This window comes from Arvicanthis niloticus, chromosome 2 (assembly GCF_011762505.2).
Source record: "Arvicanthis niloticus isolate mArvNil1 chromosome 2, mArvNil1.pat.X, whole genome shotgun sequence".
Lineage (NCBI taxonomy): Eukaryota > Metazoa > Chordata > Mammalia > Rodentia > Muridae > Arvicanthis > Arvicanthis niloticus.
The window spans coordinates 64,854,507-64,881,065 of record NC_047659.1 but is presented as its reverse complement, the minus strand read 5'-3'; the positions used below and the strand labels follow the sequence as shown (position 1 = coordinate 64,881,065).

Here is a 26,559-nt window from a genome sequence, read left to right as displayed (position 1 = left end):
TCCAGGCAAAGTGTGCAGTGTCTGGGCTCTGGGCTGGTGGTGCCTGCACAGAGAAGCGTCTAGGGCCAGAGGGAGGGACCTTTACCTTCCCCAAACCTGTGCAGCAGTGCACCCAAGACTTCAGGCCTCTCTATAGTTCCAGGATTGTGAGGTTGTAAGCTGTCTGCAGGGAAGCAGCAGTGTTGGGCCTGAGTTTGCAGCCCTGTGTAGACAGACAGGTACCAGAACTGAAACCCAACAGCAGGGGTAGGGACAGGGGTAGAAGGTTATTGCCAACATGGAGTCCAGGGCTGTTTTTTTGTTTTGTTTTTTTGTTGTTGTTGTTTTAGCAGATACAGCAGATGGCCTAGAACTGTGCTCAGGAGTCAGAAAGGCCTGTATTTGAGTGAGACTCTATAATGTCTAACTTGTGATCTTGGTTAACTTAAGATGCTCCTCTGAACCTCTATGTCCTTGTAAATGTGCTCACTGAGCTTGTCTCACAGAACTGGTAAGAGGAGAGATGGCTTATCAAGTAGAAGCATTTCCACTAAGAATGACCCCTGAGACCCATCTCTGGAATTCACACAGTAGAAGGAAAGAACCAGTTCCCTTAAATTGTCCTCTGACCTCTACAAATGACGGGCCTGCCTCCATACACTCAAATAAGTAAATAAGCATTTTAATTTAAAAGATATGAAAATTAGTATCAAGCATTACTGTTATTAATGTTGCTCTGTGTCATTTTTGCCAGGCCCACTGGGTGGATGGGATTTGGGCTGCCCTGGAGGTACAGGTTGCCACTGCACTGAGGGAAAACTGTGTTCTATGCCGTATGAGGTCCTGGACTGGAGTAGCACATTTCCTACCCAGGCTAGGGAGAGAGAGAGAGAGACAGAGAGAGAGAGACAGAGAGAGAGACCTTCCTAGCAGCATGCTTCCTGACCTCGGGCTTGTTCCCTACATGGTTTTATCACTGCCCTGGTCTTACAACCCTGACATTAAAACAGTGTTAGCACAAACCAACTTGGGGACATGCTTCAGCTATCCCAATAAAGGACACTGGTCATATGGCCTCTCCAAAGAAGTTCAGTCATGCCAAGTGGCTCTTCTTTTGGGCCCTGACTAAGAGCTAGCTCCCCCAAAAGTGGACTAGAAACTAAATAGTCAGCTTCCGGCTGGCAGCCTCTGCCTGGCTTGGGAGCTGGAGGCATTCACTTCCACTGAGCCACTTGCATTTGCTATTTTAGGCTCTTCCAGCCTTAACCCAGAGAGGCTCCTGGTGTTGCTAGCACCTCACACTACTTGTGGATGCCTGGGAGAGCCTGGGCAAAGGCATCCTCATATGCATTTCTCTGCCCTTTGCTAGAGGCACCATGCTCATCCCTTCTTTGCATATGAGGAAACTCAGACACAGATAGAACTGAGGCCAGTTGTAGGTCAACTGCAACTTGGTCCCAAAGCCTTCAAACCCAGAATTTCAGGAAAAAAGGGCCACAGTTCATGCCACTAGACCAGAGGGTGCACAGGAGCTTGGCACTTTGGTGCTCTTGGACTAAAAGATCTGCTTCCTTGGCACCTTCTTACCTCCTAGCCAGCCAGCTTGTCCCAGATGTTGGAAGTTAGCAAGGAAGAGAGCAACCAGCCCCCTGGGACTAGCTCAGATCCTGCCAACTCCACTTTCTTCATCCCAGTTGCTGGCCCTGGACTCCACCCTCCACATGGTTCTGCTCAGAGCCAGCCTGAACCAGAGTACCCGTATTTCTCCCCAGAGGCCTTCTCTCTAGCCCAGAGGCATTGCTTGTAAGGATCCCTCCATGATCCAATAGATTTGTACAGACTCTTGTTGGCAGCAGTTCCTTGCTGGCTCCACTTCAAAGCCAGGGTGACCAGGCCCCTCCAGGTGTCAGAAGCAGCTGGCATGTTAGCAAAAGGCCTCTGGCAGGAAGGGGTGCTGAGCCAACTGCTCTCCACTGGAAAACAGCACATGTGGATAACCTTGTCTCAAGGAAGGCTCTGGACCTCTGGGGAGATGAATTTGAGTTCAAGATAAAGGGGTTATCTGTGGGGATGTCTGACCTCAGGTTGTCCCTGCCTTGGAAGACAAAGGTAGGGCCATAGCTTCCTGCCTGCCTTTCCCTGGTTCTGCTGCAATTCAGAGCACCAGAGCGTTCATGGATCAGAGCGTTTGTTTGGAGATGAGCAATTCTGCATGCGTTGTTTGTGTCTGATTTGTTTTGCCTTGATTTGATTTGTTTTGTTTGAGATAGACTCAATATGTAGATGAGGCTGGCCTTGAACTAATGATCCTGTTCCCTCAGCCTCTCGAGTGCTGTGACTACAGACACACACCGCCACATTTGGCTTATATAGGGTAGGCTTTGATTTTTATTTTTTAGTTGTTTTAATTTTAGTTGTTTTATTTAGATGGATGAGTGTTTTGCCTACATGTATGTATGTGTACCACGTGCTTACTTGTTGGCAGTGGAGGTCAGAAGATGGTGATGGATCTCCTGGAACTGCAGTCACAGATGCTTGTGAGCCACCATGTGGGTGCTGGGAACTAAACTCAGGCCTTCTGCAAGAGCAACACATGCTCTGAACCACTGAGTTATCTTTCTAATCCCTTAATTTTAAAAAGAAAAAGCATCTTTTAAAAATTAATGGCTAAAGAGATGGTTTGGCAGTTAAAAGCACATACTGTTCTTGCAGAGGACCCAAGTTCAGTTCCCAGAACCCACATCACATTGCTAATAACTGACATGTAACTCCTGCTCCAAGGGATCTGATGCTCCTGTCTGTCTGTCTGTCTGTCTGTCTCTCTCTCTCTCTCTCTCTCTCTCTCTTTCTCTCTCCCCACCTCTGCCTCTCTGTCTCTCTATCTGTCTCTCTGTCTCTGTCTCTGTCTCTCTCTCTCTCTCTCACATATGTATGTACTTAAAAATAAAATGAGGAAAAACTGTATTTCCTTGCTGGGTGGTAGCATGTTGTCTGTGTGCACATGTGACAGCAGAGAACAACCTGAGACAGGTCAGATACCTCCTTCCATCGTGTGCATCTTGGTTACTGAACTCAAGTCCTCAGGCTTGGTAACAGGTGCCTTCAACCAATGTGGTATCACCCATATATAGTGTTTTTAAAGATCAAAGCACCTTCCCATCAGTCTTCTGGACAGCCAGCTTTCCCCTCTAGTTCTAGTAAGAAAGCCAGTAATTCCATCCATGGTTGGGACCACTGACACTCTGACAGGGCCAGAAGAAGCTCGTTGGGAAATACAAGCTTCCCAGCTTTTGGGTGACTCCCTCCCACACAAGTCAGCCACAATCCCAGCTTGGAAAAAAAAAATTCCTAGTGCCCAGTTTTAGGTCCACTGATGTCCTCAGAGGCAGTCCTACAAGAATTGAATCTGACCTTGACTTCCTCCTAGCCTCTCTACCAAGACAAAAGGTCTAAATGCGGCCACTTGTCTGAGTCCCTATCATTCTGACCTGCTTCTCCAGAACTCTACTTTCTTCAGAATTGGACTTTCCAGAGCTGAATGTAGTCTGTAGGTTTCACCTGGTCAGGGACAAAGACTAGGGTAGTAAGCATGGCCTTTTCTCCTTATTCATCTCTTCATTCAACAGTATTTCTGGAGTGAGTGCCTGAAGTGTGGCTGGAGCCAAGCTGGAACCCAGAGTCAGATAACAAGCAGGAAAGAAAGGTGTTATCTGGCAGACCTTCCAGCCCAAGGGTAAAGCTCCCTGTCTCATACCTCCATGTCCCTCTTCCTCTGTGCTGCCAGCTCAGTCTATTCTACACCTCCAGGGGCAGTGCAGAGGACAGCCTCCCTAGCCTGCTGGTTTGTAGCACCCAGTGCCACTGCTTGCAATAGAGAAAACCTCTCACCTCTTCCCATGTGCTGCTGTCACCCAGAGTCATATCCTCTAGAAAGGTCCCTGTACCTGTCTGCCTCCTCCCACTTGCCCACAGGCATTTCTGACCATGTCTCAGTCCCAGCCAAGTAAACAGCAGGGACAAAAAGCCAAATGCAGCAGGCTACAGTGCCCCATTGAGGCTCCACTCTGCCATCTTCAGAGAAGGGTTGGCCTCTCTCCTCAGCAGTGTCCATGCCTTGGAGGGAGCAGCCATCTCCTTCTGGACATCATGGCCACCCTGAAGTCTCAACGGTTGTCCAAATGAAGGATCAAGAAGTGTTTCTAGCACAAGTATGACCAGCAACTCAAATGTAGGCCTGATTCTTGGAATCCCTGAGGTACTGACAACAGACTGCAGAAAAGATTCAAGGCTCAGATCCTCATGCCCAGTACTGATTCTGTGAGCAGCAGGTAGATAAGCTCATACTCCCAGCGACTTTACCCCTGACTAGGTGAGTGACAGGCACACATTGCTGAGCCATAAAAACTAAAGCACTGCTCTTGGCCACAAATCCTACTCTGCTAAACCTCTCTGAGGAGTTTCCTCCTAGAACAGCAAAGCCACCGTAGAGAGTGCAGCACATTCCTGGCGGTGTAGATAAGAACTGTTATCTCTCTGGCCATCAGGTCAACAGTCCAGCCGCTAGCTGCGCAGCAGGGTAGGTGTGGGGTTACCGCACCGCTTGAGTGCACATTTTATTTGTACTTTAACAAAACCTGAAACCAAACACAACAAAAGGAGGCTAATGTTCTAATTAAGAATGGCCTCAGGCTAGAGGGAGTGTTTGGGCTTTTCTAGAAGACCCAGGTTTGGTTCTCAGCGCCCACAGCTCACAAGTGCCATAACTCCAAGGCCTGCACAGACACCTGCACTCACATGCACATACTGACACACAGACACACACCTAAAAATAAAATAGATCTTTAAAAAAAAAAAAAGCCTCTGACAGAAAGCTGGAGCTAGTTCTGAGGTGGGGACACAGGGACACGGTCTATTGGTTTGCCCAGAAAGGGTTAGGGAGGCATTTTCCTAACATTCCAGAGAGGTGCTGGCAGGATTTGCTTGGAGCCTCAGAGAAGCAGAATTACCTCAGGAGCATGCTGGTGGGGAGAAACACAGAGAGAAGTAACTTCGAGACGCATCACTGTTGTGATGATGACTGCACAATACTAAACAAGACTAAAACACTGCCTTAAATATTTAATGGGTTGGCTTTATGGTATTTTAATTACATCACAATGTGATGATCAATAAAGATACACACCAGCTATGACTATCAGCACGAGCCCTAGGTTCCAGGTTAATGATAGAAGCATTTGTCATCTTTGAAAGCTTCAAGGCTTCAACCAAGGTTTCCTGAGGGTGAAGCTCAGCCCAGTGCTCTCCCGTGCCATTTGCTTTTGGCTGCTAAGGCAATTCCAGGAGTAGTGCAGGAAGGAGAGGCATTTATGTCCCTTCTCTCCTCCTGAGGTGTCCCTTCCTCTCTGGGTGTTCCTGTGGGGAGCCCTCTCCCTCTGCAGTGCATCTTCACTAACCCCAGGCCCCTTGTCTCTACTCCCTACTCAGCCAGATGTCTGAAGTGGATCCATTCAGTGTGCTCGCACTCTCTCTTCCCCTCCCTCCCCCCCCCCACCTCGGTTTATTTCTTTTGGATTTGTTTGTTTGTTTGCTTTTCCCTTAGATAAAGAACTCACATAACTTTTGAGTTGTGGAGCTGCAGAGCTGCTGTTAGTCTCGCAGCCGTTGATGGAGGGGCCTGAGCGCCCTCTTGTGGCCTTTGCAGCATTGCTGCTACCACTTCGGCCTCAATTTTTTTTTCCAGCAGGATAGCAAAAGGCAGCCTTTCTTCTCCTCAAGAGACAAAGAAACAGTTAAAGCTCTAAGATATATATGGCAAAGAATATAAATTAGCCCTAGACTCTAATTTATATGCTAATTCTAGTGTTCTTATTGTGCATTCGTTGTTTGTTTGTAGAAAGGGTCTCTAAATAGTTCTAGTTGTCTTGAAACTCTGTGTAAAACAGGCTGGTGCTGGCTTTAAACTCACAGAGCTCTGCCTACCTGCCTCTGCCTCCCCAGAGCTGGGATATAAGGCATGCACTTGACATTCTTTCTTCTTTTAAAAGAAATAGTGTGGTATAATGGAAGCACTCAGCCTTTGAAGTCATACAGACTCACAATTGACTCCTTTAGAATCAAAAACCCTCATGTGCAAAAGGAAGTAACCAGTCCAAACTCTTATGGTGCTGTGGGTGACATTTACTGAAGGGAGCTAGATTCCAGATGGAGTGCTCACTGTGGAGCAAGGCGTTCAGGAAATGGTACCTGTCACTACTGTTGTCATTACAGCTACCAGGACCCTCTCTCTGTCTTTGGGAATGTATCCCTAACTGTGACCCCTCTGATTCAAGGAAGTAGAGATTTAGAAAAATAGCCCAAAGCAAAAGAAAACAGTTTAAAATTTTAAAAAAGAAAGATAAACCCAGAAGGGCTCTGTCAGAAACAGCTTGGAGCTCCAGCTTCACTCCAGTAGAGGAGCCTGGCCCTCTGCCTGGCACACGGCTGGAGCCCAGCAAGTGCTACCTCCCTTCTTTTCCTGTCCCCCTTCAGCTACATCCCTGAGCAGAGTATGGACTTGGCCTTAGTGTGATCTCTTTACCAACTGAGCCGTTTCTCCTGGAGGGTGCTCAGTGGGGAGAGCAGAGGCAGGTGTCTGCAGTCACGGTCACAGCTGATGTGCATTCTCTGGGCAGAATTGTCCACTCTCCACCTCCTGCTCCCAGTCTACCTTCTGTGTCCCAGAGTAGAGGTGCCCATTGCTGTTCTGGCCATTTGGTAGCTTATTAAATCTCACTTGCCAAGACCCCTTTAAACCTCTTGGCTGTTCTTTTTGCCTTTTCTGATCAGCAGTATTTATTCGGAACTAAATGGTCCTCACTGCAGAATGAAAGGATTTACTGCTTTAAGTATATGAAAGGAAATCTTGGCTGCATTACAATTGCACCCTTTCTTTGCCCCTCCACCCCACTCTGCCCATGCTCCATGGACTGGTGCCACCAAGACTGACCTGGGAGCCTGCCCTTGGAGCTGCGTGCTCAATGCAGTTCAGTGACAGAGCTGGATTGATGGAGATGAGGTGACTGTAGGAGGAGCTTGCTTTTGGGACCCTTTCTCCAAATATGCTGCAGTCCTAAGGGAGACGGGAGGCCTAGAAACAGCTTGTTCATGCATAACTTTTGCCTCTGTCAGTCTGACCTTTTGTCCTCTAGGCACACACACGTGACATCTGCTCTGTCTCAGTTCCTCTCCCTCTTCCCCAGGATTGTGCTCATGGATGATGCCATGGACTGCTTGATGTCCTTCTCAGACTTCCTCTTCGCCTTCCAGATCCAGTTTTATTACTCAGGTGAGAAGGTTCCAGGCCCCATGTGGCTTTTGTTGGGGACTGTGTCATCTCCCTTTCTCATCCTGTTGTCTTTTCCATCTGTGTGCCTGGCACACACGGTTTCCATCCCCACTTCCTTTAGAGGTATGTTTCATCATGGCCCACTAACAGGATGTCTCATATGCACTGGTGGTCACAGGATGCAGTCTGCCAAGCCTACTGAGGAAACTGAAAAAATACACTGCTTCCAGTCAGCAGCTCAAAAACAAATCCACTTAAGTGATAGCAGCAGTAAGGACACCAATAGCATTCACTCATTAAAAACTTCCTACCTTCCAGCTGCAGTACTAAGGATGTTAGTCTGTTCACTAGTCCCAAGAGATAAGCTTACAGAGGTTAGAACCCAGACCTGTGCTTTTAGCCACCCCCTTGGCCCTTGATCACCAGTGGCCTGTCTTTTACCATATTCATAGCTTTTAATAAACACACAGCAAATCAGACACAGTGGTACATGATTGCAATCAAAGCTACACACAGGCGCACACGCACACACGCACACAGACACACACACACTCTATCTCAGGCTTCCATTCTGCTCCCCAGTTCATGCCGGTTGTAACTTTAAGCTCCTTCTGACTTAGTAGGATAAAAACAGATGAATAAGTCAATATGTATACACCTCAAATGTGAGTGAGTACAAATTACAAATTCTTACATCCATAAAGAGAGGCATAAAGAAAGCTATTTTTGGAACTTGGAGATCACCGTCTTGCCAACCAGTGCCTAAACCAGCTTTGGTGATGTGTTATGTTTTCTTGATGGCAGCCCAAGGGCTGTTCAGGCGGGATCATACCTGCTCCTAGCAGCATCAGCATCTATGTCTCATTTCTCTGAAACTCTTGGACCTTAGGGAAAGAGCAGCCATGATTGGGACCCTCTAATATACAGGGTCTCGGGGGTGAAAATAGGCAATAAGTCATTGTCACCAACAACAGTGTGCCTGCAAAGCTTGGAGAACAGATTCAACTTCAAATGATTAATAAATTAGCAGTTTGTAAGGTCCTTTCCTCCTCAGTGACAGTTTTTATTTTCTTTCAAGGTATATTGATTACACTAAAAGAGGCCCAGTCTGGGCAGTAACAAGGGTACTTTCTGCAGCCTCCAGTACACTTTCATGAAGCAGATGGCCTCATGAAATGGGTCTAACCAGTGAGAATGTACATGTGTTCACTTAAAAACAAAACTTACAGCACTTATTATAGTGCCTAATACTATGCGGGTACAGCATGTACTGGGACAGGAGAGGTCATCAGGGCATGGCCCCTGCCATTGCTCAAGGATCTTCCATTGGAGCAAGGAAATAATTACATAGGACACTTGTCATTGAGTAAGGTGCTCTGCACGTATGCAGTGGGGTCCCTATTTAGTCTAGGAACTGTCCCAGGTGAAGCCCATGGGAGTGTCATGAGGGCAGTGTCACTCCAGGTATTTTTGCATCTACACTGAGGCTAGACAGACTGAACTATCAGAGAAGGGAAGAGATGGCGAAAAATGAAATGCGACCTCCTTGCCTAAACTGTTGCTTCCTATTCCTGTGGTACCAGAATTCCTGGAGAGTGTGGCTGCCATCTATCAGGACTTGCTGTCAGGGAAAAACCCCAATACAGTGATTGTCCCAACATCATCCAGTGGGCAACACCGACAAAGACCTGCCTTGGGTGATGCTGGTATGCTGGATGGAGTGGAAGCATCACTGTTCTATCAGCGCCTGGAAAACCTGTGTGACCGACACAAGTACAGGTGGGCATGGGCAGAGGCCCCACCTCAGCCCTGGAGATCAGGTTGCTACTGAGAACAAGCCTCCAGCAGAATATTTTGACTGGTTCAGGGTTTCTATAGCCCAGGATGGTCATGATTTTAAAACATGCCCATGTCTTCCCAAAGCAGGTAGCTCACTTTCACCTAGGAAAGACTAGCTGAAGTGACTGGCTTACTAAGGAAAGACTAGCTTTGGCTACTTGAAAGGGAAACATTCACAGAAAGGAAAGGTTAAACTGTTCTGTATGGCACAAAGGTCCCGGAGGGACATAGCCTCCAGGCAAAAAACTAACAGTAGCTGTGTCCTCTTCCCCTCTCTCCTAGGTTCCCTGTAACAGAGTTAGTTATGGGGGTGGGATGTGGCAGAGCACGTTCCATCTCTAATTCCACCAGATAAACAGCAGTGAGCATACCAGCCCTCTTCTGCAGTCTGGCCCTGCTCCTGCAGGGTCTCCCAGTTTTGAGTATCCTGCAGGTGTGGACAAAAAGAGCACTTAGAGTTGAATCTGGCCTCCGAATTCTCCCTTTTAGCTGTCCACCACCAGCGCTTGTCAAAGAGATCCTGAGCAATGTCCAGAGACTGACTTTCTATGGATTCCTTGTGGCCCTCTCAAAGCATCATGGGATCAACCAAGCCCTGGGTAAGCAGAGCTCAGTATGATTATGTGTGTTCCTCCCAACAACACAGGAAACAGCTGGCCTGTCAGCATGGCCCTGCAGGGGTAGGATGACACTGTCTCTGATTTCTCCAGCCTAGAAGCTGCAGTGTAGATAATCTGCCTGTGCCTAGGAGGTCCCTCACATTCCCGCGTGACTGTGACTGCTGTGACTGACAGCCTTCTGCCCTGCCCCAACATGAATGAACTGCTGTTCTGTTTCCTGGCGTAGGCCTGCCAGCCCCTCCCTACAGGATCCCTGGTTCTGCTCTAGGGAGTGGCCTGCAGGTTGGGCAGACACAAAGCTATTTACCCAGTGACTCTGGAGATTATGTATCAAAGCAACCTGGATCCCATTTAGAAACAGGGCAAAGGTGTGTCTGGGAGGTGGTTTTTTCCCAGCTGTGGGTGGGGGTGGGGCAAGAAATCTGATAAATCTAAAAAAGAAAAAAAAAGTAGAGACTGGCCCAGTTTTAATACCTCTCATTTTTATCCTCACTGGCTGGTGGCCTCCACCCACTGCACCCCTCCCCCATGCACAACCACTCCTCTCCCAGGTAGGGACCAGCAGGCCGCTCTTGCTCAGGAGGTCTGTTGATTTTTGTTGTTTTGAGGGAAGGTCTCTTTGTGTATCCTGGAATGTACTAGGCTGGTCTTAAACTCAGAGATCCGCCTGCCTCTGCCTCCAAGTGAGTACTGGGATTAAAGATATTTTAGTAAGTTTTAAGCACTTACTATTTATGTTTTTGCTCAGGAGACTATCCTTGTGTGATTAGATCCAAGTTCCTGAGTCTCCGACTCAAGGCATTCCTCCCTCTGTGCCGGTTTAGGGAATGGCATCAAGGGAAGGGCAGTTAACTAACAGCTACTAAATGCCTAACACAATGGGCCAGAGGCTGTACTGGAACCTTTATGCTTATTTCTGTATACATACATCTGCCAGAGTTCTAGAGGAGACAGGGAGCTAATTAATCAGACTGGTTACTCCAAGTCAGAGACCTGCTCAACTAAGTTAGATTCATAGCAAGATTGCTGGACTAGGGCTAGAGAATGGGCCGACTGGGAGTCAGATCCAAGAGCCAGCGGGGACTCTCAAGCTGTTCGTTCACAGTCCAAGGAACTGGCCACTTGTCTACCAGTGACTTCTGCAAGCAGGAAAAGAAAAGCTATTAGCAATGATCACTGCCTGTGTTAACCTCACCTTCTGCTCAGGCAGTACCGGCACACACCTTTAGTACCAGCACTCAGGAGGTAGAGGCAGAAGAAGGCAGATCTCTATGAATCTCTGTGAGGCCAGCCTGCTCTACAGAGTTTCAGGAGAGCCAAGAATACTGTTTCAACAACAACAATAATAACAGAAGGAAGGAAGGAAGGAAGGAAGGGAGGGAGGGAGGGAGGGAGGGACGGAGGGACGGAGGGACGGAGGGACGGAGGGACAGAGGGACAGAAGGAAGGATGGAGGAAAGGAAAACAGAAAAGGAAAGACCTTTCTGAGGGGAATAAAAAGGAGGCTTGGGCAGTGTTCTCTAAGTACTGATTAATGGCTAGTGTGTAGGGTAAGCAGTGGTAGAAGGCAGCATGTGTTAGAAATAGGAAGTTGGAAATAACCTGGTTCAGTTTGTGGAAGACTGTGAGGTATCCCTGAAACACCCCACAAAATCATAAGACAAATCACCTGATGCCTCTTAGTGCTGGACACTTTTGAGTCTGAAGCCCAGCACCACTGATTGTCCAGTCTAGGGACTAAACTACCATTAAGCCCCGTTCTTTTAATATTTACTGGCAACAATCTTCCTCTCTGTAAATTTCTATCCCTCAAATTTCAATTGTATTTATCCCCAGGTACCAGAAGGGAAAAAAGAAAAAAAGAAAAAAGAAAATTTACTCTTCATACACTTCCCAATAGTCTCACCAAACTATGCCCTCATGGCTAAGGAAACCAATCCAGACAGATGTTAGTATCAGACCTCACATGGGACTGCTTTTCTCCCCACTAAACACATCTCCACATATCCCCTGACTTGAGGACATACAATTGGCTATTTTCTCCCCCTGGAATTAGCTTAGGCCATTATCATCCAGCTCAACACCTGAGGCCTCAAGAACAAAATACCCAGTGCTGGTCATAAACTACCTCCAATCTTGTTAAGGGGATTGATCACCTGTTTGTAGATATCTCCTTAGCTGTCACTCTTGTCCCAAATGAAGAAAGGAAAATAGTGAGACTCACTAAATTTATAAAGTGGTACCCAAGACTTCATGTTCCACATTAACTTTCCCTGGCCAACCAGCTGTCAGCCATGAAGGCAGAATATCTGCTGCCTGGTTGAAGGGCCCTCATGTTTTATAACTTCACTCCAAATCCCTGTCTTCTAGGAGCTTTGCCTGACAAAGGAGACCTGATGCATGACCCAGCCATGGATGAGGAGCTGGAACGGCTGTAAGTGTCAAGTGGGAAGATGCTGCCCTCTTGTGGAAGTCAAATCTGTCAGATGTGGCTGTGCCCCACTGTAGGCAACACAGCACTTTGTTTTTAATACCCCATACTGGTCAGGGAAAGGCTTGGGGCCAGGAGAGGAGAGGTACCATCATAAGTCCTTGGGCTCTGCTCAAGTCTTAGAGTAAGTGTAGAGGCCCTGATCTCTGAATAGGAGACTCATCACATCACCCTCTGGGCTTCTTTCCTTCTTCAGGCTGGTCCAGGTCCCAGGCCTGGTCAACTCCATCACTGCCACTTCTGAGGCCAGCTGCCTGCCTTCCCGAACCCCTCCCCGGGTTGGTTCCCCATGGAAACCCCTCCATCGCTCCCGCAAATTGGATGCAGAGAGCGATGGCTCCACTGAAGAGACAGATGAGTCTGAGACTTGAATCTGAAGGGTTCCATCTGTGGCCTGTACCTTGTTCCTACCACCCTGCTTTTGCTGCCCTCACCAGACTTCTCCAGCATCACTGTGCCACCCTCAGCTGGAGAAAAGGGTGAATAACAACCCTAGTAAAACCAGCCCAGTTCAATGATCCCAAAATCCCCTAACTCATGCTCTCAGTGCAACCCGTTGGGCCCTACGCTGACATGTTGTCCCAAGGCCACTTCATCACAGAGAAGGGTATTGGCTTTAGTCTTCCGTTGGCAGGGCTGCTTATGCTTTTAGTGTCGTCTCAGCCAGCCCATGATCCTCCTAGTAAGGGTAATTTTTCACAGCAGCTCTTACAAGGGAAACATGAATTAGTAATGCAGGGTCTTCATGTTGGAGGGTGATTCCCGAGAGCATGTGCTGGGAAGATGTATCAACTGACCTTCTACTGGAGAGATCAGCCACTCACTAGCAGGAATAAGAGGGAGGATGGGTAAGAACTTCACTTTCAAAATCTGCTTCAAGTTTGTATCAAATAGTCAAATTTGTGAAATGAATAAAGTCCCTTGTGTCTGGTAAGCAATGAGTCTAAAGCCAGTAGGCTCTGGGGAGGGAAAGTGTGACTTGGATGCTTTTCTGACTGAATGGGAGGTGGAACCTGAAGGCCATTCCAGGATGGAGACCTGCCTCGGCTGACAGAGGACCTGGTCTCCTAAGATGAGGACAGCCATTCAAAGCAGGTGTTTTGAATATGGCCTGAGTGTCCAGTCAGGTTCTCTCCACCTATGAGACTGTGGCCACAAGAACTAGATAGAGCTTCACAGCCTTTTCCAGAGTTCCATTAGATGTTTGTGAAGACCAGGCCCCAGGTTAGGGCAGGGGTGCACGTCTGTACAAAGCACAGGCCTAAGGTTTTGGAGCAGATACTAGAAAAGGTCAGAGGTGCGCCTCATCTTTCTTGAATGAGGTAGATTTCCACAAAATAAAATCCACTAAGGAGTCATGGCAGAACAGGCTGCCTGCTCCAACTATGGCTGATGTCACCACTTACTGGACACATAATTTTCCCATTCTTTCCTGCCAGTGGATGATTGCAAGTGGTTTCCAAAAGCCATGTGGTGCCAAGCCTACCTACAGGCATCTGAGTGAGCCCTCAAAGGTTCCTCAAATTCTGGTGTGTATCAGAACCACTGAGAAGCTTGTCACAGTGCCAGTTACCAAGCCCGGAGTCTTATATACCAAGTTGGAGTTGGAAACAGAAATCATGTATTTCCAACACCCCAGATGATTCCAAGGTACTAGAGCTTGGAACGTGGCTCCCTGTACCTGCCTTTCTAACCCTCTAGTTCCTATAGTGGCTTATGTACAGTGCTGAGGAGTTCCAAGGACAGAGTGGCCCTGTAAGGAGAGGGGCTTATACATAGCATCTCTAACTCTTCCAATATAATATAATATTATATATATTCTGAATCTTTAAAATGTTTTTCCAAGCCAGGCATTTTTAGTACATGTCTGTCATGCAGCACCAGGGCTGAGACAGGAGGATTTCAAGTACAAAGCCAGTCTGGGCTATGGAGACAGTCTCCAACAAAAATAAAAACAGACCTCAGATGACAAACAGGTCCCTGTCTGCCTCCTGTGATGAGGTGCTGAACCACTGAGGTTGCAGACAAACTAAAGGGCCAACTAACACCACCTCTTTCCTCCACGTGCAACAGGGTGGTGAGGTCGAGGCTGTACCGGACCCCGCGGCAGCAAAGGGGCAAGGAGCCAGGGGCCTTTGGCTTTCAGAGAAGAGACAAGCTGGAGGCCCTGGAGAGAGTGCCCTCAGCTTTGGCACCGACGCCCAACTCATATCGGTGGGAGCCCAGAGAGTGAGCGAAGGGCCACGCTGGGCAGGGAGGCAGGAGGAGAGGACACTGACCCACAGGGCCCCGTGGGGGCTTTATTTTGACACCACTTTTTCAATACAAACAGTGCTGAAAGAAAGTCATGTCCCTCTGGGGAGGGATGAGGGAAGTGGTCTGTGTTGTTTGGGAGCCCAACCTGCAATCCACAGGTAGAGAGGTTGGGCCCAGACTGCCAGCATGGCAGGGTGAGATGGCACCAAGGATGACACAGTGCGTGGCCCAGCTGCCAGTGGATGGAGCCTGCAGCTGCAGGTCCTCACGCTCTCACTGGCTGATGGGGTGCTGTCCAGGACCCCTAAACCCAGGATGATGCAGAGGATGAAAGCTGAGCTCCGCGGGCTTCTTTCTCAGAGTCTCAGCTTCCTCAGCTAAGAGATTCCCAGCATCCAGGCAGGACACACAGATGAGACTTGCCATGGGGCCAGGCAGGACACAGAGAGAGGGTCTCAAGCATAGACAGAGGGTTTTGCGATCCACAGTATGGGAGATAAAGAAAGGCTCTCAAACACCTAGGCAGAAGTCAGCCTCCACGGGGAGCTGTGACAACGGAAGATTGCTCAGGCCTCCAGCTGATCCCAAATAAAACCTTCAGGTACCAAGCAAAAGTTTTAGCTCTTAGTGAGCTACCATGGTCCTCCTTCTCCTAACCCATCCTTCCCTGGAACCCACAAGAGGCCACTGACAGCAGCAGCAGCGGCAAGTTCAGAACTCCCCCCGAGGGCTGATACAGCTCAACTCTTACTAGGCCTCCCCTGTCTCCAGAAGATGGAGGCCCAAGCCCCCAGACCACTTATAAGGATCCTAGAGCCTGCAAAAGCCTTATGCCTTCCCTCCTTGGGGAAGGACTCCTCCCCTCATTCCCAGTGCAGCAGGCCAAGCAGCAGCAGCTTTGGGGCAGGACTGGAAGGAAGGACAGACACTAGCATGGAGGGAGAGTGTGAAGGGGTGAGGACCAGGACTCAATGCACAGGCTGAGGACAAGGGCTGATGCCGACCATTCCCCTCTAAGATCCTCCCAAGTCATCCAACTCACACACCACACACACAGTCAACAAATCCCCAGATCCACAAGACAGGCATCTCTGGCCTGGGAATCAGGGTTCTTGCAGTCACCACCACAGGCCTAAGCCATGGAGCCTGCATCAGTAGGAACCGTAGCGATCCTGAGTGGGGAGAATAAAAACACAAAGTCAGTTTCTAATCGGCAGAAGCTTCCCAGTGTACACAATGCCTCCCCAGTACACCCACAGCAGAACGAAGGCTGGCTGCTGCAGCCGGCTGGGGAACCCCATGTTGGAAGTATGTGATGGAAGCTGGGGTGAAAGCCACCTGGATCCTAAGGAGAAGAGAAGTCCTGCCTGACAGGACCTGGGAGGGAAGGGAGAGCAGTAGAAGTAACAAGCTTAGCCAAATCAGTGCAGACCCATTATCACCTCAGGGAGAGACTAGCACAAAAACAGGGATGGAGACTAACTCTCCTGCCAAGAAAATCAAGTGCTCTCTATAGAGCTGCCCACGGCTATGAAGCAGTGCCTAGATACAGTAGAAGGCAAACCTCTTTTCACTTCTTCCCAGGTCCAGTAGCCCAGCCTCACCTGTAAAGAATTCATCACACCATTGGCCAGCACAGCCATCTTGCCAGCCACAGACTTGACACCCTGCTTAAACTGGGCAATGTCAGCTGTAGGAAGTACATTCCCCAGAGATACGGTTCCTGTAAAATTAAGGGAAGGGGTGATCAAAGCTCTGCAAGAAGCCCTTCCCTGCAACAGGGCACTCCAGCTCTGCTCATTTGGTACCTGCAACAACATAGAGGCCCTACCTCCTCCATGACCTCCATCCACGTCCCCAAAAAGGTCTGAAGAGCTGATGGCACTGCTGCCTGAAAGCTGCTGTAACCGAGACCTGGCTTCATACTGTGTTGGAGAAAAGACAAGGTCTGGGCAATCTTTAGCCAGCGATAAAAGAACTAATTTATGCCAAATTCTGTTATTCTAATGCCAAAGCCCAAGGACAGACAGGAACACTCAGGCTTCTACCTGATGCTGCCAAATATACAACTTCACTAACCTCAGAATCCACCTCTCTACCAAAGAACATGTCAGACGAGATGGCTTTGGCTCCTGCAAACTTCTGACGTGCTTCACTGGACTCAAGACCTGAGCTGCGACTCTCCACTTCCCTCCGACTTGTGGTTCTGTGTGGGCAAATGGAGAACACCTCTGTCCCTTCCCATTACCACCAGGGAAAGTAGAGTTCAGAGACCAAAGACTGTACCCGTAGCTTTCTGACCACAGCTTATCATGTCTATCCTGTGACTTTGGGATTTAAGAACCTTTCCCCCTAGTAAGTTCCAACGAAAGAATGCCAAGAGGTCCTCTCCCTTTTCTTCACCGAAGCCAACATCAGACGGAGTGGAATATGGTTCTGAGGGCTTAGGGCCACTGTGGTCTCACTAGGATGCAAAAAGAAGGTCCTATCATCACTGCTGCTGTCCTTGCCCTACTCAGAATCTGAAGTGACCACGTCTGTTTGCCTGGCTTACCCCCACTCACTTACCATAACTATTCAGTGCCACGATCACTGTCTCAGAATCATGCTACTGTGGATAAGAGGGCCATGCCACTCCACTGATGAGGCACAGGCTCTAGGCTGGGGGTTTTACAACTTTCCTTCCAACAATCCAGTGAAGTTATTGCTATTGTCCTATTTTACAAATGGATAATATATAGTAACAAAACATTCATTGTTCATAGGAAGATGGAGTAAGATTCTTAAAAAGTCAGGGGCCTACCAGGTGGAAAGCATGGGCTTGATTCCTAACACTGCAGTCAACCAAGCCAGACGCATACAGCCTCTGGAAGGGACAGCGGAACTGAACCGGGAAGCCAGGCTCCTCCCGCCTGTCTGATGACCGTCACCAGCTGTATGTGGTTGTTTACACTTGCTAAGATTACATTAAGAAACATTACAAGTTCAGCTCCTCGGCTGCACTAACAGCCCACACAGCTAGTGCAGCTATCAAACATTCCCATCACTGCATCAAGCACTGCCTGCCCACGCTACCTTTCTGAAACAGGCCGGATGCTGGAGATGGTAACTTCAGGTTCCTTCTCTTCTACCCTGTCCATACCCCAGGCTACATCTGAATCCCAGCGGGAACCAAAAGTTTCTCCCAAGGAAAAGGGGTTATCCTTGTACCTAGGGAGATAGCAGAGTAAGCAACTCAGAGAAACCTGTGAAGGAACAAAACAGCCAAGTGTCTGTCCCAGCAACAGCCTTACTTTGGGGGTCCAGAAGCAAATGTTCCAACATCATCAAACAAGTCAAGCTGTGAGCGGGAGGATTTTGCGCTCAACGGGGTTTCCTGTTCAATCATCTGCATCTCAGACAGCACAGAGTGGGAGATGGAGCTGTGGAAAAAGCACAGCAGGCCAAAGGCTGGTAATGAGCATCAACTGTTCACAGACCAAGAGCAGAAGCCAGGCTGATGGAGGTTTCCCCAGCCACCACCCACAGTGTAGCGCCCTGCCTGTGCATTGCACTGGGGCAGTCTAGGCAGAGAACTGTACTCTGAACTGTGTGTAATGACCTGGGTCTCTCAAAGGCTTCTCCCTAGACTATAGCTACTGGTTGTCCTCTTAATAATGTACACCAAATGATGAGTGGTCAGTCTCCATTCCTCCCTTTTCGGTTCTGGATTGCATTTTCTGAGGAGACTGGCTATGTGAGCCAGATCCTCCTCCCTCAGCCTTTCCAGTGTTGGGATTACAGGCATGAGCCACCATGCCCAGCTCCATCTCCAGCCATACTCAGAACCTCATTACAGCACAGACTCTGTCCTTCCTGAGATCCTGACGGATGTACACATGCACAAAGCAGAGCATGAAACACCAGCTGATCCTCATGGGATCACAGTGAGTTCTGAATCATCCCATCTCTTAGAAAAGAGGAAGAGAAGAAAAGAGTATTATCTCCTAGCCCAGGGTCTGGCCATGCAGCAAGACCTGGATCTGCCAGTGTTCCCTAGAGTGGGCAGCAGCATAGCCAGTGCCTCACTCCTGTCAGGATCCGTTGTGTCACAAACTCATGAATAGATTCCAAACTGAAAACTCCCAAGGAATGAACATTTTGCAACTGGATTTTAAATAAGGTAGACTAGATTTAAGTAAGAGATTCTGTTGCACTGTAAAAAAGAAAAAAAGAAAAAAGAGAACAAGCCACAGAGGCTCAGAGGTTATGAGCACTGGCCGCTTTCCCAGATGACACATGTTTAATTCCTAGCACCCACATGCAGCTCACAGCTATCTCTAACTCCAGTCTCAGGTGACCCAGTACTCTCTCGGACCATGAGTCATCCTTGACTATGTAGTTACTCTGAGGCCAGCGTGTTCAAAGAAAAAGAAAGGCAAAACAAAAAATCAGCCAGGACTAATAAGATCCTGTCTCAAACTAACAAACAAAACAAAAACAAGAAAACCAAGGCTCACTCCCTAGACCATGGCAGGGGAGAAATGCCTCTAATAAGGTGTTCTTTGACGTCCACATGTGTGCCATAGGACATGTAGGTCCCATAAATACACACAAATAAAAATATAAGTAAATAAAAATGTAATTTTAAAAGATTTAGTAAATGTTGGTGCTCAATGGGGTAAAAGCATTTGCTACTAAGTCCAGTGGCCTGAGTCTAACCCCAAACCCTCGGCCAGACAGTAATGGGAAGAGATTCCCATAAGTTCCCCCTGACATCCACCATACACACTGGAACATGTGCGCGCACACACACACAGCAGAAAAAAAAACGTAATAATAAAAAAAACCCTTGCATACTAATTTTTTAAAAATAAAACAAACAACAACAAAGCCCTGATATGGGAGCACATTAGAAGCAGCACAGGAGGATCAGGATCTTAGGGCCTCCTCAGCTATACAGCAGATTGGAAGCCAGCACAACACAGGAAACAAACAAACAAACAAAACCCACATACACTTACATCATACATGAACACAGACATTCACACACTCCTGCACTTCACTAATGACACTAGTGTTTAAACTAGCAGCATACAGACTGAAAGGGAAGGAGTTAATACCAAGTATATGTTCTGAAAGATTAAGTTACAACAATCAGACTTGCCTTGGAAGGTATAGTAGTTCACACCTTTAATCCCAGCACTTGGGCAGAGGCAGGCAGATCTCTGAGTTAGAGGCCAACATGGTTTACAGAGTGAGTCTAGGACAGACAGCCAGGGCTACATAGTATTAAACAAACAAAACTACAAATGAATTTAGAACTAAAAAGTCAACTCATTTACTAATTGCTAGGTTTGGAGCTTTGAGGAAGCTGCTTACCATCTGTTTCCTCATCGGTACAGAGGTAGTAACAAGGCCTCCAACCTAAGACTATTATGTCTAAGACATTTCTTATAACGAGCCCGTGCCTCCTGACAAGAGCCTAATTGCAGCCAGGACCTTGTCAATGGCACCAACTTCTTCACTATCTCCATCATCTTTCTTTGAGACAGTCTCCCAGGACCCAGTCTGACTTTGAATTCCTATGTAGCCAAGATCACTCTCAACTCCTGCCCCGTCCACTTCCACATCCCACGTGCTAGGATCACTGGTGCAGGCCACCATTCCTTGCAGATACATTTAGCCCAGGCTAAAACTTGCTATATATCAAGAATGACCTTGAACCTCTGATCTTCCTGCCTCCAGAGTGCTGAGATTACAGACTTACACCAACACACTAGTTTTATATAGTACTGAGGATTGAAATCAGAGCTTCATGCATGCAATACAAACACACTATCAACCGAGCTACATCTCCAGGCCCCAGATATTTTAATTTTTAAAAGATTAAAAATCTATTACTATCTTTAATTCCAGCAATTGGAAGGCAGAGTCAAAAGAATTGGACTGGGAGTTTAAGGCCAGCCCAGACTACACACTAAAACCATCTTAAAAAACAAAACCAAAGCCAAGCAGTGGTGGCGCATGACTTTGATACCAGGACTTGGGAGGCAGAGGCAGATGGATTTCTGAGTTCAAGGTCAGCCTGGTCTACAGAGTGAGTTCCAGGACAGTCAGGGCTACACAGAGAAACCCTATCTCAAAAAAACCTAAAAAACAAAACAAAACAAACAACCCAACAAACCACTATTACTGCAATCTCTAAATATTAACTCAAAATGCTTCAGAGAGCAGCTCTGCTTTTGTTAAGCAAAGCACAGAACACAAACCAAGTAGTTCTGGACCAACTGATTTCCAGCTAGGCAGTGGTGGCCGGCCACACACTCATGCATGCACGCAAACACACAGGACTCCCCAACCCAGAGGCATTTGAAATGTGGGATAGTTTGAGGTATTATGGTATCTGGAAGGACGAATGGCATTTAGTGGACAAGGACTCAGAAAGCAAAAGGCCCTAAGGTTCTCAGGTCTTGGGGGAAAAAAACCGCCCAGTGGCAAAGCAGTCATATTAACAAGTGTCACCCTGACCTGGAATAAAACAGCACCTGATCCTGCTCACTTAAGCAACTAACACGTGTGGGCCAACCACTGTCCTAGGTACTTTAAGACAACAAAAAACCCTCTCTTCAGCCTCAGAGGAAGACTAAGCAAGGAACCCTGACTGGCTGGGTAGACCCTGTTCTGGCTCCCAGAAAAACAATTGCATTTTTCTAACACATCAGGGCCCAAGCCTCACCTCCGGGACACCAAGCCCATGCCCAGCCTTTCAGCCTGCTCTCGCTTCTTTCCTTCAAGGTTCTGTAGCTTTTTCTCCTCCTTCTTGCGATCAATCTGGAGCTCCTGGTAGGCCAGACGCATGGAGGCAACCCTGGAGGGAACGAACACTCAGAGGCTGCCATCCATGCCACTTGCCACCAACCCCCACACAAGCCAAGGGCACCACAGCAATCACGCACATGGACTCTTCTGCCTGCTTCTTGGCATCAGCTGCCTGCTGCTCTCGGAGCTTCTCTGCCACCTGGGCCTGCCGCTCAATCTCAGTAAAGCTCTGGTTGCTCACCTTCTGAGCTCCCAGGCCTTTCTTGGCACCCAGCTGAAGAGAAAACCATGTGATGTGGAGTCTGGCCAGCCAGTCTCCTCAGCTCCCTCCCCAGTGTGGTCACTGTAGTCACACCCACAATGAAGGGGGTCCTCCTTCTTAGGGTCAGTGAGCATTCTAAGACAACAGTGTTTCTCTAGAGCTGTGATGAGGAGCTTGGCACAGCTGCCGCACAGGTCTCAGGAATGAAGGGCAACAGGGACTGCTGACTGGGGTCTGCTGTGTGCCAAGCTCTCTAAGTACTAGATGTGCTTGCTCTTGCTTCCTGCCCAGGAGCACCCTTAAGACGAGTATCTTCAAATCACTTTCACAGACAAGGTTCAGACAAGTTCTGTGCTTTTGCCAGTACAGGGGAAGAATTGAAGGAGCCCAACTACAGCTCGCAACCACCCTATGATATTACCTCATCCCACCTACCCCTTTCTTAGTTGCTGCTGGCTTCTTCTTGCCAATAATGGAGCTTTTCAGTTCTGTGTGAGGAAGAAGGTGAGCATGAGCTAGGACAAAGGAAGGTCAGAGAATGTGGCTCAGTCCACACCAAGCAGCTTCCCAACAAAAGCATGTAAAGAATTCCTTCAGATGGAAAGGCAAAACTGCCACCACCAGTTCCAACCAAGACTGCTCAAGCCAAAGACAGACAAGGTTAGGGGAGCTCACTGATGCCCAAAACGTCACAGTAAGAGCCTATACCCGAGGCACCAAAGACAAAGGGCCCAACCAAAGTGACAGCTGTTAGGCAGGGAGCTGCTCAACAGCCCCAGCTGCTAGAGCGGAAGCTGGCAAGCAGGCCTTCCCAAACCCGTTACCTCTGGTAGAGGAGGGCCCTCTAGCTGACAGATACATGGACTCTGGAGGAAAAACAGATGTGTGGCTAACAAGGACCAGCCCCAAAAGCTTCATAAAGCTCCCAAACCCAGAAGCCTATGCAGAGCCCGCTTCAAAGTCTGCCTTCTCACAGAATCAACTGGATAGTCACTGGCTTCCTGCCCCAACCCCCAAGAGTCAACAGAACAAACCAAGGTCAGCAAAGGAACTGTTTACCATAACCAAGTCTGAAGGCCACAAAGGAGTGAGAAAAGGCTGAACTTTGAAAGCACAGTATTGCCTCTAGCCATGAACAGCTCAAAACTATCCCCACACCCCATGAAATGGACAAAACAGGCCAGTCCTACCTGATACCAGTCCCATTCCAGCCTCCCATCCTTTGGCTAGATCTACCCCTACACTCAAAATGACAGCCATCCAGGCTTGTCAGCTCGAAGGCTCTGAGGTCAGTGTGTCAGCCAGAGCTTCAATTCCAGTGCCCACCCAAGAGGGGTCAGTTCCTCAGTGTCCTATGGTTAGTTCACATGAGTAGGCGGCAGAGATCTGAACAAATATTTGAGGCCCACTCTCTCCCAGCCTCCCCACACCTGGCAGCTGTCATACCCAGAGAGGCTTGGGGTGAGGTTCCAAGAAGATCAGTGTTAGGGCCATGTTCAGGTTCTGTGGATACAATTGACAAGAGTTACATTAAGGAGGTGGTAAACAGGCTGGCTTCCCTCAGCTTGCCATCAAAAGATGTATGCCCACCCCTTCCTCCAAGGACTGAAGTGAAATGTTCTCTGAACACCTATGTCCCTGGCCAAGTGCCCATTTCCTATACCCTAGTCCTTTTCTAAGCCCAGGCACTTGGTTGAGATCTGAGCTGAACTCACGTGCCAGGCTACTGCTCTCTGAAGGTAGGGCTGGTTGCTGGGTCCCTGGAGGATCTGTGGCTGCTGTATCCCAAGCAGGGGCCTAAAAAGGAAGCCAGATCACAGAGGCCTCAGTAAGCTCTCCTAAAAACCCACAGCTACCCGTGGGTAGGAGGCACTGCTCCCAACTATAAGACAAGACTGGAGATTAGCAACCATACTCACCAGTTGCCACGGTAGACAAATGTAGAAAACCAGCATCTTCAACTTACTGCCGAGCCCATCCCCCTAACTGATAGAGCACTAACAACTGTTACATACTGACCACGCACCAGGCACAAATCCACAGGTGCTTACACATACAACAGGTTCAGTTGAACTACTATGTATAGGCCCTATGAAGTAAGCATGTCTCCATTTTAGAAACTGAGTTTTTGCCAGATTGACTTGGCCACATCACAGAAACACTTGCAGAGAAGCTGAGATGTGACCTGAGGCTCCAACTTCAATACCCATTGCCAACAGAGGGGAGACCTTTCTTCTAGGTGGTCACAGGGGAGGCATTCCTCATTGTTTCCAACTTCTGTTCCTTTTTGGAAAATATAGAAGTTGTTTAAGGTCCCTGGGATTTCTTGAGCTTTCAAACTATTCTCTACTCCAGGACCCATTTCTAAGGAGGATTCCACTGCACTCTCATAAGAAGCAGGCAGTCATTACCAATTCTGAACTATAAACACTCTCACCTAACACACGAATTTGTCATGATCAAATGAATTTGTCATGTCAAAACAGTATATACAGCCTTGGTAAGTAAAGCATTTGTCAGAGGAAATATCCCTGTGGTGCTCACCTGAGTATGTTCCGTGAAGAAATCAGCATCTTTCTTCTCTGGAGAGTGACTAGGAGCACTGTTCATACTGTCTATCCAAAGCTGGAAGGGAGAAGACATGTGAAGCTCAGGGCTGTTAACATTTCTTATCCCAACACCCTAGCCCAGGAGCCAGCACTCACATCAGTGCCATGCCTAGCCAGAGCCGCACTCCCTAATTGCCGGATCTTCTCTCGGTACATCTGGGCAGCTCGGCTGTTATATTTGGTGTTAGCATCGTTGGCCATACATCCGTGTTGGCGGAAAAAAGCAGTCTGGGGAGCACAGAGAAGAAATAGGTATGTGCAAATCCTCTCACCAAAGAAAACTGTAGTCACACTATAGGAGACACTTTACTAAACAATTAGGTTATTATTTATATAGGATGACATATAACTTACATCAGCAGATTTTCATTGAGCTAAAGGTCTTCCAAATTTTTTTTTCAAAATAAGACAGAACAACAACAAAACCCTTAATTTTTATTATTATACGTGCACCATAGCGTGTGTGCAGAGGTCAAAGGACAACTCCATGGAGTTGGTTTTCTCCTTCCATTTTTATATGGGTTCCCTGAATTGAACTCAGGTGGCCAGGCTCGCTCAGTACACACCTTTACTCAACAACCAACCTCACTCTTCCCTCCTCCAAAATTTCTCAAAAAAAGAAAAAAAGAAAAGAAAGAAACCAAAAAACACCATGCCATCATCCTCTATGAGACCAGGGAATGAAATCTAGAGGGCTGAAGAATGTATGTACTTCTCTCTCCAGCTCTCCTCCCTCCAGGAGCCCACAAAACCCCAATGACTATGGAGACACAACTACATTCATTGGGCGTTTTCCGAGAGCACCTGTCTAGTTCAGTTTGTATTTAATTAAGCCTCTTTGAAAGAAGCTGTTTAAAATTTTCTAAATTTATAAAACAGCGTGTGGCATGTTCCAGAGCTGCAAGTTCTCTCAACAGAGAAACAAAACTCACTTCGAAGAAGTCAAAGAAAAGTACCCAGGCAGAAGGACAGGGGTCGAGGAAGGTAAAGGAACGTTACCGCATTGGCATTCCCGCCGACCTGCATACACCTCAGCTGCAACCAGTTCCAGTTCGAATCCAACTCTGTGGACCTGTGTACAAGGGCTGAGTGTCACCTACCCACTGACACCAAAACATGCCTCCCTGTCAAGACTAAACCTGTCATTTGGCCTCAGGCTTCTGTGGGTGTCCATGAACCATCAGTCACTGCCCCATTTCCTCCTCTCTTCCCTGTATTTGAAATCATTGCTCTTCACCCAATCCAAAGAGTACTAATTATTTCTAAAAAGAAGATCCGAAAGGAGGTCGACTTCTCAGGAATGAAGGCACATTTGGCTGCATTGGCTCTTCTCTAAGAGGGTCAAAGTCACACTGGAGACCTATTGGGACAATTCTTCTGCAATAACAAGGTCAATGCATCTAACTTCGCCCCCAAACTGAGGCTGAATACCATGTTAACCGTGAGGAGAGAAGCCTACAGAGGTGGATCCCCCCCCCCAACCCTCCTCTGTAGGCTAGAACTCCCGCCAGGAGGTACCAAACACCGAATTCAAAAAGGTCCAAGTCCAGTCGTCCTCTTCCCGTCGCTGACCATACACATAGCCCCTGTGGAGGAACAGCAACCTCACACAAACCTACCTGATAAAGCTGAGATGGACACCCAAGGAGCGATGCACTCCGGAGCAGTCAATACACAAAAACACACCATACGTGATGCTGGCCCAACTAGGACTCTTGGCGCCACAATCGAAACAGGCCTAAGTGGAAGAGGCGACAAGTGAATGGTTAGGGCCCAGAGTCGAAGCCTGGCGCTAGAAACCACAAGAAAGCCTCCAACCTCCGTCCCCATCCTCCCTCAGACCCCAGGGGTCAGGAGACGTCTTCTCCGCCGGCGCTAGGACCTGCCCCTCCCGCTCAAGCACCTTGTTGGTGGGAATTGCGCGAAGCCTCTTAAAAAGAGTCTGGATTTCGGTCTTGCTCGGGCCCGCCGCCATTTTCTCTCCTTCCCAGACACCACCGCGACAGACAGGTCCCGGCGCGGGCCAATCCTCGGCGGCGAAGGCAGGCTAACCGTGCCGGTCACGACAGGTTAGCCCGCCTACGAGTGGAGTGATTCGACCAGATCTGGGCCAGTGAACGTCGGGCGGGTCTGAAGCATGACGTCAGCAACAGGGAGCTCCACAATGGGCCTGATCGTGAACGCCGCGCTGCGCCTGGCCAATCCGCAACCGGAGCGGGCGACGGCTCGTGGACTGGCCCAAACTTCCTCGCGAGTTTCTGCTGGACGCTGGCACCCTACATACCGCTCGACCACTGGTTGTGGGCGACAGGCAGGTAGCCATGGCAACAAACATTGTGATGAGTTACTGATGGATGAGTAATGATTAACAATCTCCC

The 26,559-nt window shown here is 48.3% G+C and overlaps 2 protein-coding genes across 7 annotated transcripts in view; one reads left to right on the top strand and one right to left on the bottom strand.

Moving 5' to 3' along the window:
- Cstpp1 (centriolar satellite-associated tubulin polyglutamylase complex regulator 1) overlaps nt 1-14,597 on the top strand; it is a 157,610-nt gene extending 143,013 nt beyond the window's left edge. Inside the window, exons 5-10 of one of the 4 annotated variants that reach the window (XM_076929249.1) lie at nt 6,959-7,033; nt 7,218-7,303; nt 8,887-9,082; nt 9,632-9,741; nt 12,133-12,196; nt 14,327-14,597. In XM_076929249.1, coding sequence (XP_076785364.1) covers nt 6,959-7,033; nt 7,218-7,303; nt 8,887-9,082; nt 9,632-9,741; nt 12,133-12,196; nt 14,327-14,486 — 691 coding nt within the window. In that variant the 3' untranslated portion in view covers nt 14,487-14,597. Of the gene's footprint in view, nt 1-6,958; nt 7,034-7,217; nt 7,304-8,886; nt 9,083-9,631; nt 9,742-12,132; nt 12,197-12,449; nt 13,188-14,326 lie in introns of those variants that run through there. The other 3 variants (XM_076929248.1, XM_034493927.2, XM_034493926.2) reach the window with 3 other exon arrangements.
- Arfgap2 (ARF GTPase activating protein 2) lies at nt 14,529-26,472 on the bottom strand. 3 transcript variants are annotated; one of them, XM_034493923.2, is made up of 17 exons: nt 26,085-26,250; nt 25,801-25,919; nt 25,181-25,253; nt 24,278-24,409; nt 24,117-24,197; nt 23,288-23,369; nt 23,019-23,075; nt 22,397-22,438; nt 22,008-22,060; nt 21,448-21,584; nt 21,228-21,359; nt 17,803-17,931; nt 17,585-17,719; nt 16,589-16,715; nt 16,341-16,434; nt 16,114-16,232; nt 14,529-15,681 (listed from the first exon to the last, which is right to left on the bottom strand). In XM_034493923.2, the coding sequence occupies exons 1-17, from the start codon at nt 26,154-26,156 to the stop codon at nt 15,661-15,663; spliced, it is 1,605 nt and encodes a 534-aa protein (XP_034349814.1). In that variant the 5' UTR covers nt 26,157-26,250; the 3' UTR covers nt 14,529-15,660. The 3 variants fall into 3 exon arrangements, with proteins under 3 accessions (XP_034349814.1, XP_034349816.1, XP_034349815.1); XM_034493925.2 differs by lacking the exon at nt 22,397-22,438 and having other exon boundaries at nt 26,085-26,472; XM_034493924.2 differs by lacking the exon at nt 22,397-22,438 and having other exon boundaries at nt 22,008-22,087; nt 26,085-26,251.
- Between the last annotated feature and the right edge of the window lie 87 nt (nt 26,473-26,559).

Coding starts and splice junctions, on each gene's coding strand:
- Arfgap2 (XM_034493923.2), bottom strand. CDS start 26,156: ATGGCGGCGGGCCCGAGCAAGACCGAAATCCAGACTCTTTTTAAGAGG. Junction 22,061..22,396: donor AGGGCCCTCCTCTACCAGAG/GTAACGGGTTTG, acceptor TTCCTCACACAG/AACTGAAAAGCTCCATTATT. Junction 21,360..21,447: donor AAGCAGGCAGAAGAGTCCAT/GTGCGTGATTGC, acceptor CGTTCCCTCCAG/GGTTGCCTCCATGCGTCTGG.